The sequence below is a fragment of the Leptodactylus fuscus genome, chromosome 2 (assembly GCF_031893055.1).
Source record: "Leptodactylus fuscus isolate aLepFus1 chromosome 2, aLepFus1.hap2, whole genome shotgun sequence".
Taxonomy (NCBI): Eukaryota; Metazoa; Chordata; class Amphibia; order Anura; family Leptodactylidae; genus Leptodactylus; species Leptodactylus fuscus.
This window is the reverse complement of record NC_134266.1, coordinates 8,272,959-8,285,744: the sequence shown is the minus strand read 5'-3', so window position 1 is coordinate 8,285,744 and position 12,786 is coordinate 8,272,959. Positions and strand designations below refer to the sequence as shown.

The 12,786-nt window shown below is 48.1% G+C and overlaps 1 protein-coding gene across 1 annotated transcript in view; it reads left to right on the top strand.

Moving 5' to 3' along the window:
- The first annotated feature begins 3,027 nt into the window (after window positions 1-3,027).
- The window catches only part of LOC142194291 (hemicentin-1-like), a 193,247-nt gene continuing 183,488 nt past the window's right edge, over window positions 3,028-12,786 (top strand). Inside the window, exons 1-2 of the mRNA XM_075263333.1 lie at window positions 3,028-3,043; window positions 11,615-11,947. Of these exons, the coding sequence (XP_075119434.1) occupies window positions 3,028-3,043; window positions 11,615-11,947 (349 nt within the window). The remainder of the gene's footprint in view (window positions 3,044-11,614; window positions 11,948-12,786) is intronic.

Below are 12,786 nucleotides of genomic sequence, written 5' to 3'. Positions count from 1 at the left end.
GGGTCCCCATGTGCAGATGTTTATCCTTATTGGTTCTGTGTACACCCAGATGACATGGAGGCAGGAGATAAGCGCATACTATCCAATTTAATACATGGGGGTGTCACATACAAATTGTCCTAACTTAGCTTTTAGGAATCCACTCTGCTCCCCCGTCACTCAGGCTCCAAATGACTGTAAATTAGGACCCGACACAGTCCGTGCAACCCAAGTACACGCCATCACCAACTACTGATTTTAGGGTAGTAGGACCCTCACTCACATATACACGTCTCATTAAGGGTATGGTCACACAGAGTTTTTTGCAGGCTGTTTTTGAGGAGGAATATGCCTCCTATTCATTTCAGTGGGAGTCAGCAGCAGTTTATTTTCCTGGGGAAAAAAGAGCGACATGACTGCAGATTCTGCCTTGAAAAACCCATTGAAATCAATGGGAGATGAAAAATGTGACCATTTTATGATGCAGTTTTTGTAAAAAAACGCATAAAAATCAGAGGGTTTTTTTTAAAGGTATTCTATCAGTCTATTCTTCCCCTACCTTTAGATGTCTTCTCCAGGCCACTGTTCCGATGACATTCACGGTTTTTACTGTATGCAAATGAGTCTCCAGACAGCACTGGGGGCGTTCTCTGTGCTGCTTGCAGACTCTCCAGCGACGCCCTCCATCTTCTTGTGACCGCCTCTTCTCCGTGTCTTCAACAAAAGCACTTGACTGCACATATGCGGTGGCCATTTTCCCATGGCCTATTACTCCATTGTCCATTTGGCCACAGGAAAATGGCCGCTGCACTTGCGCAGTCGGCGCTTTCGGTTGAAGACGCGGAGAAGAGGCGGTTGCAAGAAGAAGATGGAGACTCATTTGCATACGGTGAAAACCATGAATATCACCAGAACGGCGACGCGGAGTAGACATCTAAAGGTAGAGGAAGAATAGTCTTTCTTAAAGGGATTCTACTACTAAAACACTTTTTTTTCTAGTTACCACGTCGGAATAGCCTTTAAAAAGGCTATTCGTCTCTTACCTGTGGAAGTGCTCTCCGCCGCGCCGTTCGTTCAAAATACCGGTTTGCACCGGTATGCTAATTAGTTATCTCGCAGCGATGGGGGCGTCCCCATTGCAGCTCGAAAACTGACCGCAGCGCTGCCTCTCTGGTCTTTGGTGTCCTCCCCTTGCTTCTTCAGCGTACTGTCGGACGCCTGCGCAGTACGGTCTGTTCGGCAAAGATTGCCGAACGTACTGCGCATGCGTGAAATTGCGGTCCCAGCCATAGTGCGGGCACCGCACTTTCGCGCATGCGCAGTACATTCGGCAATCTTCACCGAACAGAGAGCATACTGCGCAGGCGTCCGATAGACGCTGAAGAGGCAAGGGAAGGATACAGAAGACCAGAGAGGCGGCGCTGAGGTCGGTTTTCGAGCTGCAATGGGGACGCCCCCATCACTGCTCCTGCGATGGGGACGCCCCCATCGCTGCGAGAGAACTAATTACCATACCGCTACAAACCGGTATTTTGAACGAACGGCGCGGCGGAGAGCCCATCCAAAAGTAGGAGACGAATAGCCTTTATAAAGGCTATTCCGACGTGGTAACTAGAAAAAAATGTGTTTTAGTGGTAGAATCCCTTTAAGGTAAGTTCACACAGGGTTTTTTGGACCAGAACCTGAGGCGGAGGCCCCCTCAGGTTCCGGACCAAGATCCGAGTAGCTGCGGCTGGATGCTGATGCACTGCACTGGCATCCAATCACGCACTCCACTCCGGATTAGAATTTATCTAATTCTAAAATTTATAGAAACGTTAAAACAATTGTAAACAAAATATTTAAAAAGTAAATAAAATAATACCCCAATAAAAGGTTTTAGCCCCACCCCTGACAACACCATAGAAAATACCTACCACTGTAACGGAGAGGAAAAACTATTTTATAAAGTTTTTTATTAGCACTTTGTGTTATTAAATAAATGAAAAAAAGACACAATTTCTCTCCTATTTTGTTTAGATTTTGCCAGATATAAAAAAAAATTAAAACACATGCAAAAAAATAAATAAAATAAAGCCCTATGTGTAACCAAAGAAAAGATGCAGAAATTAGCTGAAAATGTTATAGCCCTCAAAACTATACAAACAAAAAACCCCAAAATGTGTCTGGTCCTGGCCCAGAAGTGGTTGCACGGTGATAAGCAGGCTACATAGAGAGTGTCCTTGGGATTGGACCATATCACACTGGGGTATTGGCCCCCGGGGGCCACATCGTGCTGTCAGTAGAGGAAATGTAGAGTCTCTTCAGGCACTTGATGTATTTTTCATCAGTAACCACAGAAACATCCGACTGAAAGAGCGACCAACACTGAAGCAGCAAATTCTGAGAAAACTGACATTTGGCCAGACATCTGCGTTCTGCTCTCTGTACTTCAGGTTTCCGTTTCCTACAGAAAACAGAGCAGGAGATGGAGACCTGCAGGAGTCTTTCATTCGAATGGGTGAGAAAGCTGTCCGGCCGTGAGTGTTTTAGGCTCTCCACTGCGAAACTGGGTTTTATAATCCGGACACAGAGTCGGACATGCAGTACTCTGTGTCCGGATAAAAAAAAAACGGTTTCGCGGCGGAGAGCCTAAAACGCTCACGGCTGGACCCGGTCTGTGCTTTCCGTCTTCTGGCATGCAGAAGATGGAAAGCTCAGAACGGACAGATGAACGCAGGTGTGAACCAAGCGTAAGGTGCAATATGTCCTGCAAAAAGTGAAAACCCTCATATGGACCCTGTAAACGGGAAAATAAAAAAATGACATTTTTTGGAAGGAGGGGGGTAGAGAATGAAAAAGAAATAATAGCTGTGGCGGTGAAGGAGTTAAGTGTTACACACAGGAGAGCAGGATGTGTATGCGGGTGTGGGTGGTGTGTGCTCTGGTTTATATATAGAGAAGGCGGGGCGAGGGGCGGTACAGGGAGGAGTCCACCAATCAGCTGTCTGCTGGCTGTTTAGATGAACTTATGGAATGAATGAAGTTCAGTCAGTAGCTGGTTCCGCCATGGCTCTGGTAACAGGTAAGAATTAGCCCCGGTTTCTCCCGTCAGCCCCCCGGTCCTGCTCAGTCTCCGCCCCCGTTATCTTTGCGCTGCTCCCGGTTTCTCCCGTCACCCCCCGCCGGTCCTGCTCAGTCACCGCTCCCGTTATCTTTGCGCTGCTCCCGGTTTCTCCCGTCAGCCCCCCGTTCCTGCTCAGTCTCCGCTCCCGTTATCTTTGCGCTCCTCCCGGTTCTGCCTCTAGTCCTCACGCTGCCTGGACTCCGCACTATGCAGAGCCGGTAACCCCCGGGGAGCAGATAACCCCGCAGCACCGGACCGGTGAGGTGTAGTGACCGTGACTGTCCGGTACAGAGCCGCCGAGTCTCTGCCTTACACTGCCCCGACTGTGACCGAACTAGCGAAAGGAGCTAACGGGTGTTTCTGTGTGTACAGGGATCAATAGAGGCAGCGGTAGAGGGACCTTAGAGGCTCTGTGCTGCTGTGAGGTGGGAGCAGTGTGGCCCCTAGTATGGCAGGTCTGTATGAGGGAATATGTGGACATGATTCTGAGATAGCTGCACCAATAACTGCAAATAGAATACTAGGACTGGATTCACACCAGCAAGTCCCATCTGGAAAAACCGGACCAAGTGCTGTCATGTTTTCTGGACAAGACTGAGCTCCTGAAGTGACCGATAGAAACTCCCTTCTGACTGTAAAGAGCTACAGTACCGGCACCGATAGCTCTTCACCGGGGCCACAGAATGGGAAAGCCAATGGCATTACACCGCATGTGCCCCCGGGGGTGAAAGGTCCTCTCTAAGTCTACTATATGTCAGTATTGTGTTCAAGATGTTCTACTACAATGCACTGGGCGATTGAATGACACGGTCACACGTGCAGGGTTTGCTGTGACTTGGCAGTCTTCCACATTCACCAGTGTTAACCGCATTTCTGCCTGCAATTTTCAGCAGAGCACGGCCAGGACATGTAACTGCTCATTACAATAACACAATAAAAATGCTTTGCTACCACCAGGGGCGTAACTACCGCAGAGGCAGCGGAGGCGGCTGCCACAGAGTCCGGGCCGTTAGGGGGCCCGGTGACAGCCGCTACCGCTGCGTTTTTTTTTCAATAGGTTGTTACGGGCCCTATTCACTTGCCGATCCTGGCTGGGCCGGGATCGGCAAGTGACACCGCGGGCCCCACAAAGGCTATCATTATACTCGGGGGTCTTTGTAGACCCCCGAGTATAATGATCGGCGGACCGGAGAGGTAAGGGAACATAAAAAAACTGTTACTTACCTCTCCACGATCCTGCCAGGCCTCCGTCCTACTTTTTCTGATGTCACATGAACCCAGCATGCTTCCTGGGTCATGTGACGTCCAACGTCATTGAAGAAGGATGTGAGCGCGGGCGACAGCATAGGAGCCGGGAGACAGGTAAGAAGCAACTGTGTTTTATTTTAATGTTCTTATTCCCTGGGTCTCCGATTATTATACTCTGGGGTCTGAAAAGATATATAGAGTATAATAATTGTTTATGGGTGTCCACAGAGGGACATAATAGTGTGTGCAGGGGCCACTATTGGGGTTAATACTGTGTGCAGGGGCCACTATGGGGCATAATACTGTGTGCAGGGGCCACTATTGGGGTTAATACTGTGTGCAGGGGCCACTATGGGGGATAATACTGTGTGCAGGGGCCACTATTGGGTATAATACTGTGTGCAGTGTCCACTATGGGACATAATACTGTGTGCAGGGACCACTATGGGACATAATACTGTGTGCAGGGGCCACTATGGGGCATAATACTGTGTGCAGGGGCCACTATGGGACATAATACTGTGTGCAGGGGCCACTATGGGACATAATACTGTGTGCAGGGGCCACTATGGGGGATAATACTGTGTGCAGGGGCCACTATGGGACATAATACTGTGTGCAGGGGCCACTATGGGACATAATACTGTGTGCAGGGGTCACTATGGGGGATAATACTGTGTGCAGGGGCCACTATGGGGGATAATACTGTGTGCAGGGGCCACTATGGGGGATAATACTGTGTGCAGGGGCCACTATGGGGGATAATACTGTGTGCAGGGGCCACTATGGGGGATAATACTGTGTGCAGGGGCCACTATGGGGGATAATACTGTGTGCAGGGGCCACTATGGGGGATAATAGTGTGTGCAGGGGCCACTATGGGGGATAATACTGTGTGCAGGGGCCACTATGGGGGATAATACTGTGTGCAGGGACCACTATGGGGGATAATACTGTGTGCAGGGACCACTATGGGGGATAATACTGTGTGCAGGGACCACTATGGGACATAATACTGTGTGCAGGGGCCACTATGGGGGATAATACTGTGTGCAGGGACCACTATGGGGGATAATACTGTGTGCAGTGGCCACTATGGGGGATAATACTGTGTGCAGGGACCACTATGGGGGATAATACTGTGTGCAGGGACCACTATGGGACATAATACTGTGTGCAGGGGGCCACTATGGGGGATAATAGTGTGTGCAGGGGCCACTATGGGGGATAATAGTGTGTGCAGGGGCCACTATGGGGGATAATACTGTGTGCAGGGGCCACTATGGGGGATATTAGTATGTGCAGGGGCCACTATGGGGGATAATACTGTGTGCAGGGACCACTATGGGGGATAATACTGTGTGCAGGGGCCACTATGGGACATAATACTGTGTGCTGGGCTTACTAAGGGACATAATAGAGTGCAGAGGAGGGGGTCGTTCAAGGTCTTCGGTGTCAGTTGAGATGGGGGGGGGGGGCATGTCAAAAGTTCGCCACGGGGCCCCGCCATTCTTAGTTACGCCACTGGCTACCACTCAGTTTATTCCATCAGACGCTGCCTTAAACACCCTTATGCTAGGTTCACACCTGCGTTCGGGTCTCCGTTCTGTGGTTTCCGTCTTCTGCATGCAATAAGATGGAAACCACAGACCGGCACAGAGTACTGCATGTCAGACCCTGTGTCCAGATTTTAAAAAACTGTTTCGCGGCGGAGAGCATAAAACGCTCAGCACCGGACATCTTTCAAACCCATTCAAATGAATGCGTATGAAAGAGTCCTGCAGGTTTCCGTCTCCTGCCTGCATGAAGAGACCGGGAACAGATGTGAACGAGCCCTTAGTCCCCTTGTAGACCGTATGTAGTATGTATGTAGGCCGTATGTCTGGTCAGTGTGTTCTCGGGGCCCTCCTTTATAGGGGTGCTCTTGCTTATTCCTATCATTTCTACCTGTTGTCTGTTCCATTTGCACGACAACTGGAGAAATTGATTCACATTCAATGTTTTTTTTTTTTTTTTTTTAATGAAGAGTGTGAGCTCCATATTGGGATCACAATGTATTTTTTTCCTATCAGTCTGTCTTTGTAGAATGGGAGGAAATCCACACAAACACGGGGAGAACATACAAACTCCTCGCAGATGTTGTTCCTGGCGGGATTTAAACCCAGTACTCCAGTGCTGTAAGTCTGCAGTGCTAACCACTGAGCCACCCTGTTGCCCCACATTCAGTGTTTGTTGCTTCATAACTGGACAGGAGGATTTCACACAAGTGTCATTGACTTGGAGTGACTTTGTGGTGTTTAATGTCCCCTTTATTTTTTGACCAGAGTGTATATCTTTGTCAGAAGTGTCTCTCCTATATGCAGGGCCCAGCAGCCCCGTGTTCAGACATAGCACCCAGAGCTGCCAGCAGGAATTCTGAGCACCCCTCCCACTGTCAGGGCCAGCGTTAGGGAGGAGGGAACAGACTGGGCAATTGCCCAAGGCCCCCCATTCCCAAAAGGACCCCTGGGATTCGGAGCCTGATGACTCTGGAGTCAGGCCTGGCCATATGAATAGCAGGAAGGGACCCAGTGCCATGTCACAGAGCCCCTTTCCAAGGTGACGAGAAAAAAATAAGCATTTTTACTCGCCTGTCCCAGACATCTTCCAGCATCCCGGATGTTACCGCTGACAGTGTGCCCCACGTAACCACTGAGGCCCGATCACAGGCCTCGACGGTGACGTCTAGAATGTGTAAGGTCAGCTGCAGAGAAGAGGAGGCCGGAGGGAGGTAAGGCAAGGTGAGTATAACTGTTGGTTTTATCTTACCTCCCCGGGCCTTCAATTTGAAAAGACCCAGAGAATAATATATTAATAGCAGTGAGGGAGTCTGTGGGGCCACTGTGGAGCTGTATACTGGATAGCATATTATACTGTGTGGGGCCACTGTGGAGCAGTATACTGGATAGCATATTATACTGTGTGGGGCCACTGTGGAGCTGTATACTGGATAGTATATTATACTGTGTGGGGCCACTGTGGAGCTGTATACTGGATAGCATATTATACTGTGTGGGGCCACTGTGGAGCTGTATACTGGATAGCATATTATACTGTGTGGGGCCACTGTGGAGCCGTATACTGGATAGTATATTATACTGTGTGGGGCCACTGTGGAGCTGTATACTGGATAGCATATTATACTGTGTGGGGCCACTGTGGAGCCGTATACTGGATAGTATATTATACTGTGTGGGGCCACTGTGGAGCTGTATACTGGATAGTATATTATACTGTGTGGGGCCACTGTGGAGCAGTATACTGGATAGTATATTATACTGTGTGGGGCCACTGTGGAGCAGTATACTGGATAGTATATTATACTGTGTGGGGCCACTGTGGAGCAGTATACTGGATAGCATATTATACTGTGTGGGGCCACTGTGGAGCCGTATACTGGATAGTATATTATACTGTGTGGGGCCACTGTGGAGCTGTATACTGGATAGTATATTATACTGTGTGGGGCCACTGTGGAGCAGTATACTGGATAGTATATTATACTGTGTGGGGCCACTGTGGAGCTGTATACTGGATAGTATATTATACTGTGTGGGGCCACTGTGGAGCAGTATACTGGATAGCATATTATACTGTGTGGGGCCACTGTGGAGCAGTATACTGGGATAGTATATTATACTGTGTGGAGCAGTATACTGGATAGTATATTATACTGTGTGGGGCCACTGTGGAGCAGTATACTGGGATAGTATATTATACTGTGTGGGGCCACTGTGGAGCAGTATACTGGGATAGTATATTATACTGTGTGGGGCCACTGTGGAGCAGTATACTGGGATAGCATATTATACTGTGTGGGGCCACTGTGGAGCTGTATACTGGATAGTATATTATACTGTGTGGGGACACTGTGGAGCAGTATACTGGATAGCATATTATACTGTGTGGGGCCACTGTGGAGCTGTATACTGGATAGCATATTATACTGTGTGGGGCCACTGTGGAGCAGTATACTGGATAGCATATTATACTGTGTGGGGCCACTGTGGAGCAGTATACTGGATACATATTATACTGTGTGGGGCCACTGTGGAGCAGTATACTGGATAGTATATTATACTGTGTGGGGCCACTGTGGAGCAGTATACTGGATAGCATATTATACTGTGTGGGGCCACTGTTGAGCAGTATACTGGATAGTATATTATACTGTGTGGGGCCACTGTGGAGCTGTATACTGGATAGTACTGTATATTATACTGTGTGGGGCCACTGTGGAGCTGTATACTGGATAGTATATTATACTGTGTGGGGCCACTGTGGAGCAGTATACTGGATAGTATATTATACTGTGTGGGGCCACTGTGGAGCTGTATACTGGATAGCATATTATACTGTGTGGGGCCACTGTGGAGCAGTATACTGGATAGCATATTATACTGTGTGGGGCCACTGTGGAGCAGTATACTGGATAGCATATTATACTGTGTGGGGCCACTGTGGAGCAGTATACTGGGATAGTATATTATACTGTGTGGAGCCGTATACTGGATAGCATATTATACTGTGTGGGGCCACTGTGGAGCAGTATACTGGATAGCATATTATACTGTGTGGGGCCACTGTGGAGCAGTATACTGGATAGTATATTATACTGTGTGGGGCCACTGTGGAGCTGTATACTGGATAGTATATTATACTGTGTGGGGCCACTGTGGAGCAGTATACTGGATAGCATATTATACTGTGTGGGGCCACTGTGGAGCAGTATACTGGGATAGTATATTATACTGTGTGGAGCAGTATACTGGATAGTATATTATACTGTGTGGGGCCACTGTGGAGCTGTATACTGGATAGTATATTATACTGTGTGGGGCCACTGTGGAGCAGTATACTGGGATAGTATATTATACTGTGTGGGGCCACTGTGGAGCAGTATACTGGGATAGTATATTATACTATGTGGGGCCACTGTGGAGCAGTATACTGGATAGTATATTATACTGTGTGGGGACACTGTGGAGCAGTATACTGGATAGCATATTATACTGTGTGGGGCCACTGTGGAGCTGTATACTGGATAGCATATTATACTGTGTGGGGCCACTGTGGAGCAGTATACTGGATAGCATATTATACTGTGTGGGGCCACTGTGGAGCAGTATACTGGATAGTATATTATACTGTGTGGGGCCACTGTGGAGCAGTATACTGGGATAGTATATTATACTGTGTGGGGCCACTGTGGAGCAGTATACTGGGATAGTATATTATACTATGTGGGGCCACTGTGGAGCAGTATACTGGATAGTATATTATACTGTGTGGGGACACTGTGGAGCAGTATACTGGATAGTATATTATACTGTGTGGGGACACTGTGGAGCAGTATACTGGATAGCATATTATACTGTGTGGGGCCACTGTGGAGCAATATACTGGATAGCATATTATACTGTGTGGGGCCACTGTGGAGCAGTATACTGGATAGTATATTATACTGTGTGGGACCACTGTGGAGCTGTATACTGGATAGCATATTATACTGTGTGGGGCCACTGTGGAGCAATATACTGGATAGTATATTATACTGTGTGGGGCCACTGTGGAGCAGTATATTATACTGTGTGGGGCCACTGTGGAGCAGTATATTATACTGTGTGGGGCCACTGTGGAGCAGTATACTGGATAGTATATTATACTGTGTGGGCCACTGTGGAGCAGTATACTGGATACATATTATACTGTGTGGGGCCACTGTGGAGCAGTATACTGGATAGTATATTATACTGTATGGGGCCACTGTGGAGCAGTATACTGGATAGCATATTATACTGTGTGGGGCCACTGTGGAGCAGTATACTGGATAGTATATTATACTGTGTGGGGCCACTGTGGAGCTGTATACTGGATAGTACTGTATATTATACTGTGTGGGGCCACTGTGGAGCTGTATACTGGATAGTATATTATACTGTGTGGGGCCACTGTGGAGCAGTATACTGGATAGCATATTATACTGTGTGGGGCCACTGTGGAGCTGTATACTGGATAGTATATTATACTGTGTGGAGCCACTGTGGAGCAGTATACTGGATAGCATATTATACTGTGTGGGCCACTGTGGAGCTGTATACTGGATAGTATATTATACTGTGTGGGGCCACTGTGGAGCAGTATACTGGATAGTATATTATACTGTGTGGGGCCACTGTGGAGCTATATACTGGATAGTATATTATACTGTGTGGGGCCACTGTGGAGCAGTATACTGGATAGTATATTATACTGTGTGGGGCCACTGTGGAGCTGTATACTGGATAGTATATTATACTGTGTGGGGCCACTGTGGAGCTGTATACTGGATAGTACTGTATATTATACTGTGTGGGGCCACTGTGGAGCTGTATACTGGATAGTATATTATACTGTGTGGGGCCACTGTGGAGCTGTATACTGGATAGTATATTATACTGTGTGGGGCCACTGTGGAGCTGTATACTGGATAGTATATTATACTGTGTGGGGCCACTGTGGAGCAATATACTGGATAGTATATTATACTGTGTGGGGCCACTGTGGAGCTGTATACTGGATAGCATATTATACTGTGTGGGGCCACTGTGGAGCTGTATACTGGATAGCATATTATACTGTGTGGGGCCACTGTGGAGCAGTATACTGGATAGCATATTATACTGTGTGGGGCCACTGTGGAGCAGTATACTGGCAGAACCTCTCTGGGCAGTATAGTATGCTGTGTGGAGGCCATTGTGGAGCAGTTATACTGTTTTGGGCCACTGTCTAGCATTATTCTGGGGGACCCTCTGCAGCGCATAATATATTGCATGGGGCCACTATGGAGTAATATACTGGGGGGGGGAGCCTCTGGGGAGCATATTATACTATAGGCCACTGTGGAGCTTTATACTGGGGGGGAAAAGGGGCAGTGTGAGGAGCCGATTATTTAGTGGCTTCTGTGGAGTGTATTATATTGTGAGGTGCTTCTCGGGAGTATATTATTGTCTATGGGGCCATTGTGGAGCATTGTACTATGGTGGGGGGCACTGTGGGGAGCATATTATACTGTGTGGAGGCCATTGTGGAGCATGTTATACTGTGTTAGGCTGTGTTTCTACTAGCAGAAAAAGGAACCCATTGAAGTCAATGGGAGGTGCTTTTTTTTTCAGCGCTGAAATTCCACACCAAATTCCTCATTATTTTCCTCCGTGTGATTGGACCCTAATAGATGATCCTCCTCCTCTTTTGTCTCCACAGGTCTCCTCATCCTCCTGACCGCACTATCACTCTCATCAGGCGCAGTCTATGTGCGGAGAGGATCAGACATCGCTGACTGCAGCATGAAATGTCCTCATACACAAAGTGTCCTCATGCTGTACAGAGTCTGTGGGGGTGATGAGCGTCCCCTACTGGAGATGTGGTGTGATAGTATGTGGTATTTTAACCACTTAGAGCCCAAACTGCACCTGAACACAAGCAGCGGGTGCTGGACCCTGACAGATGCCGGGAAGGACGACTCCTGTGTGTATAATACTGTGCATCACAGAAATGGAGGAAGTTCCTGTCGCTCCATACACATCACTGTACTAGGTAAGAGCGGATGATACTGACAGCAGAGCTAGCACTCTATCCCCAGCCCCTAGATTCATGTCCATGCTGATGTCACATGACTGATGGTGACCGACCTTCTCCTGATACTTCCAGATCCAGTTCTCGTCTCCAACATCACCAGTAACTCCAGCTGGCTGGGTCAGGACATTGCTGTGAACGTCCAGTTGTCTGGAGAGGAGGCGGCTGTGACCTGGAAGGTGGACGGGGGGCCTGTCCCTGACCGATACCGGCTGATAGATGACAATAGGACCATGATCATCCCGAGTGCCCAGATAGACAATGCCGGGAGGAGACTCCATGTCCGTATCACAAACCCAGTCAGTGAGGAGACCCGAGAATACCAGCTGGAGATTACAGGTAAGAGGGGTATTACTGGGGTATTATATACACCTCACACCTACTATACCCCGTGTACTGGAGATTACAGGTAAGAGGGGTATTACTGGGGTATTATACACCCCTCACACCTTCTATACCCTGTGTACTGGAGATTACATGTAAGAGGGGTATTACTGGGGTATTATACACCCCTCACACCTTCTATACCCTGTGTACTGGAGATTACAGGTAAGAAGGGTATTACTGGGGTATTATACACTCCTCACACCTTCTGTACCCCATGTACTGGAGATTACAGGGAAGAGGGGTATTACTGGGGTATTATACACCCCTCACACCTTCTATACCCTGTGTACTGGAGATTACAGGTAAGAGGGGTATTACTGGGGTATTATACACCCCTCACACCTTATATACCCCGTGTACTGGAGATTACATGTAAGAGGGGTATTACTGGGGTATTCTACACCCCTCACACC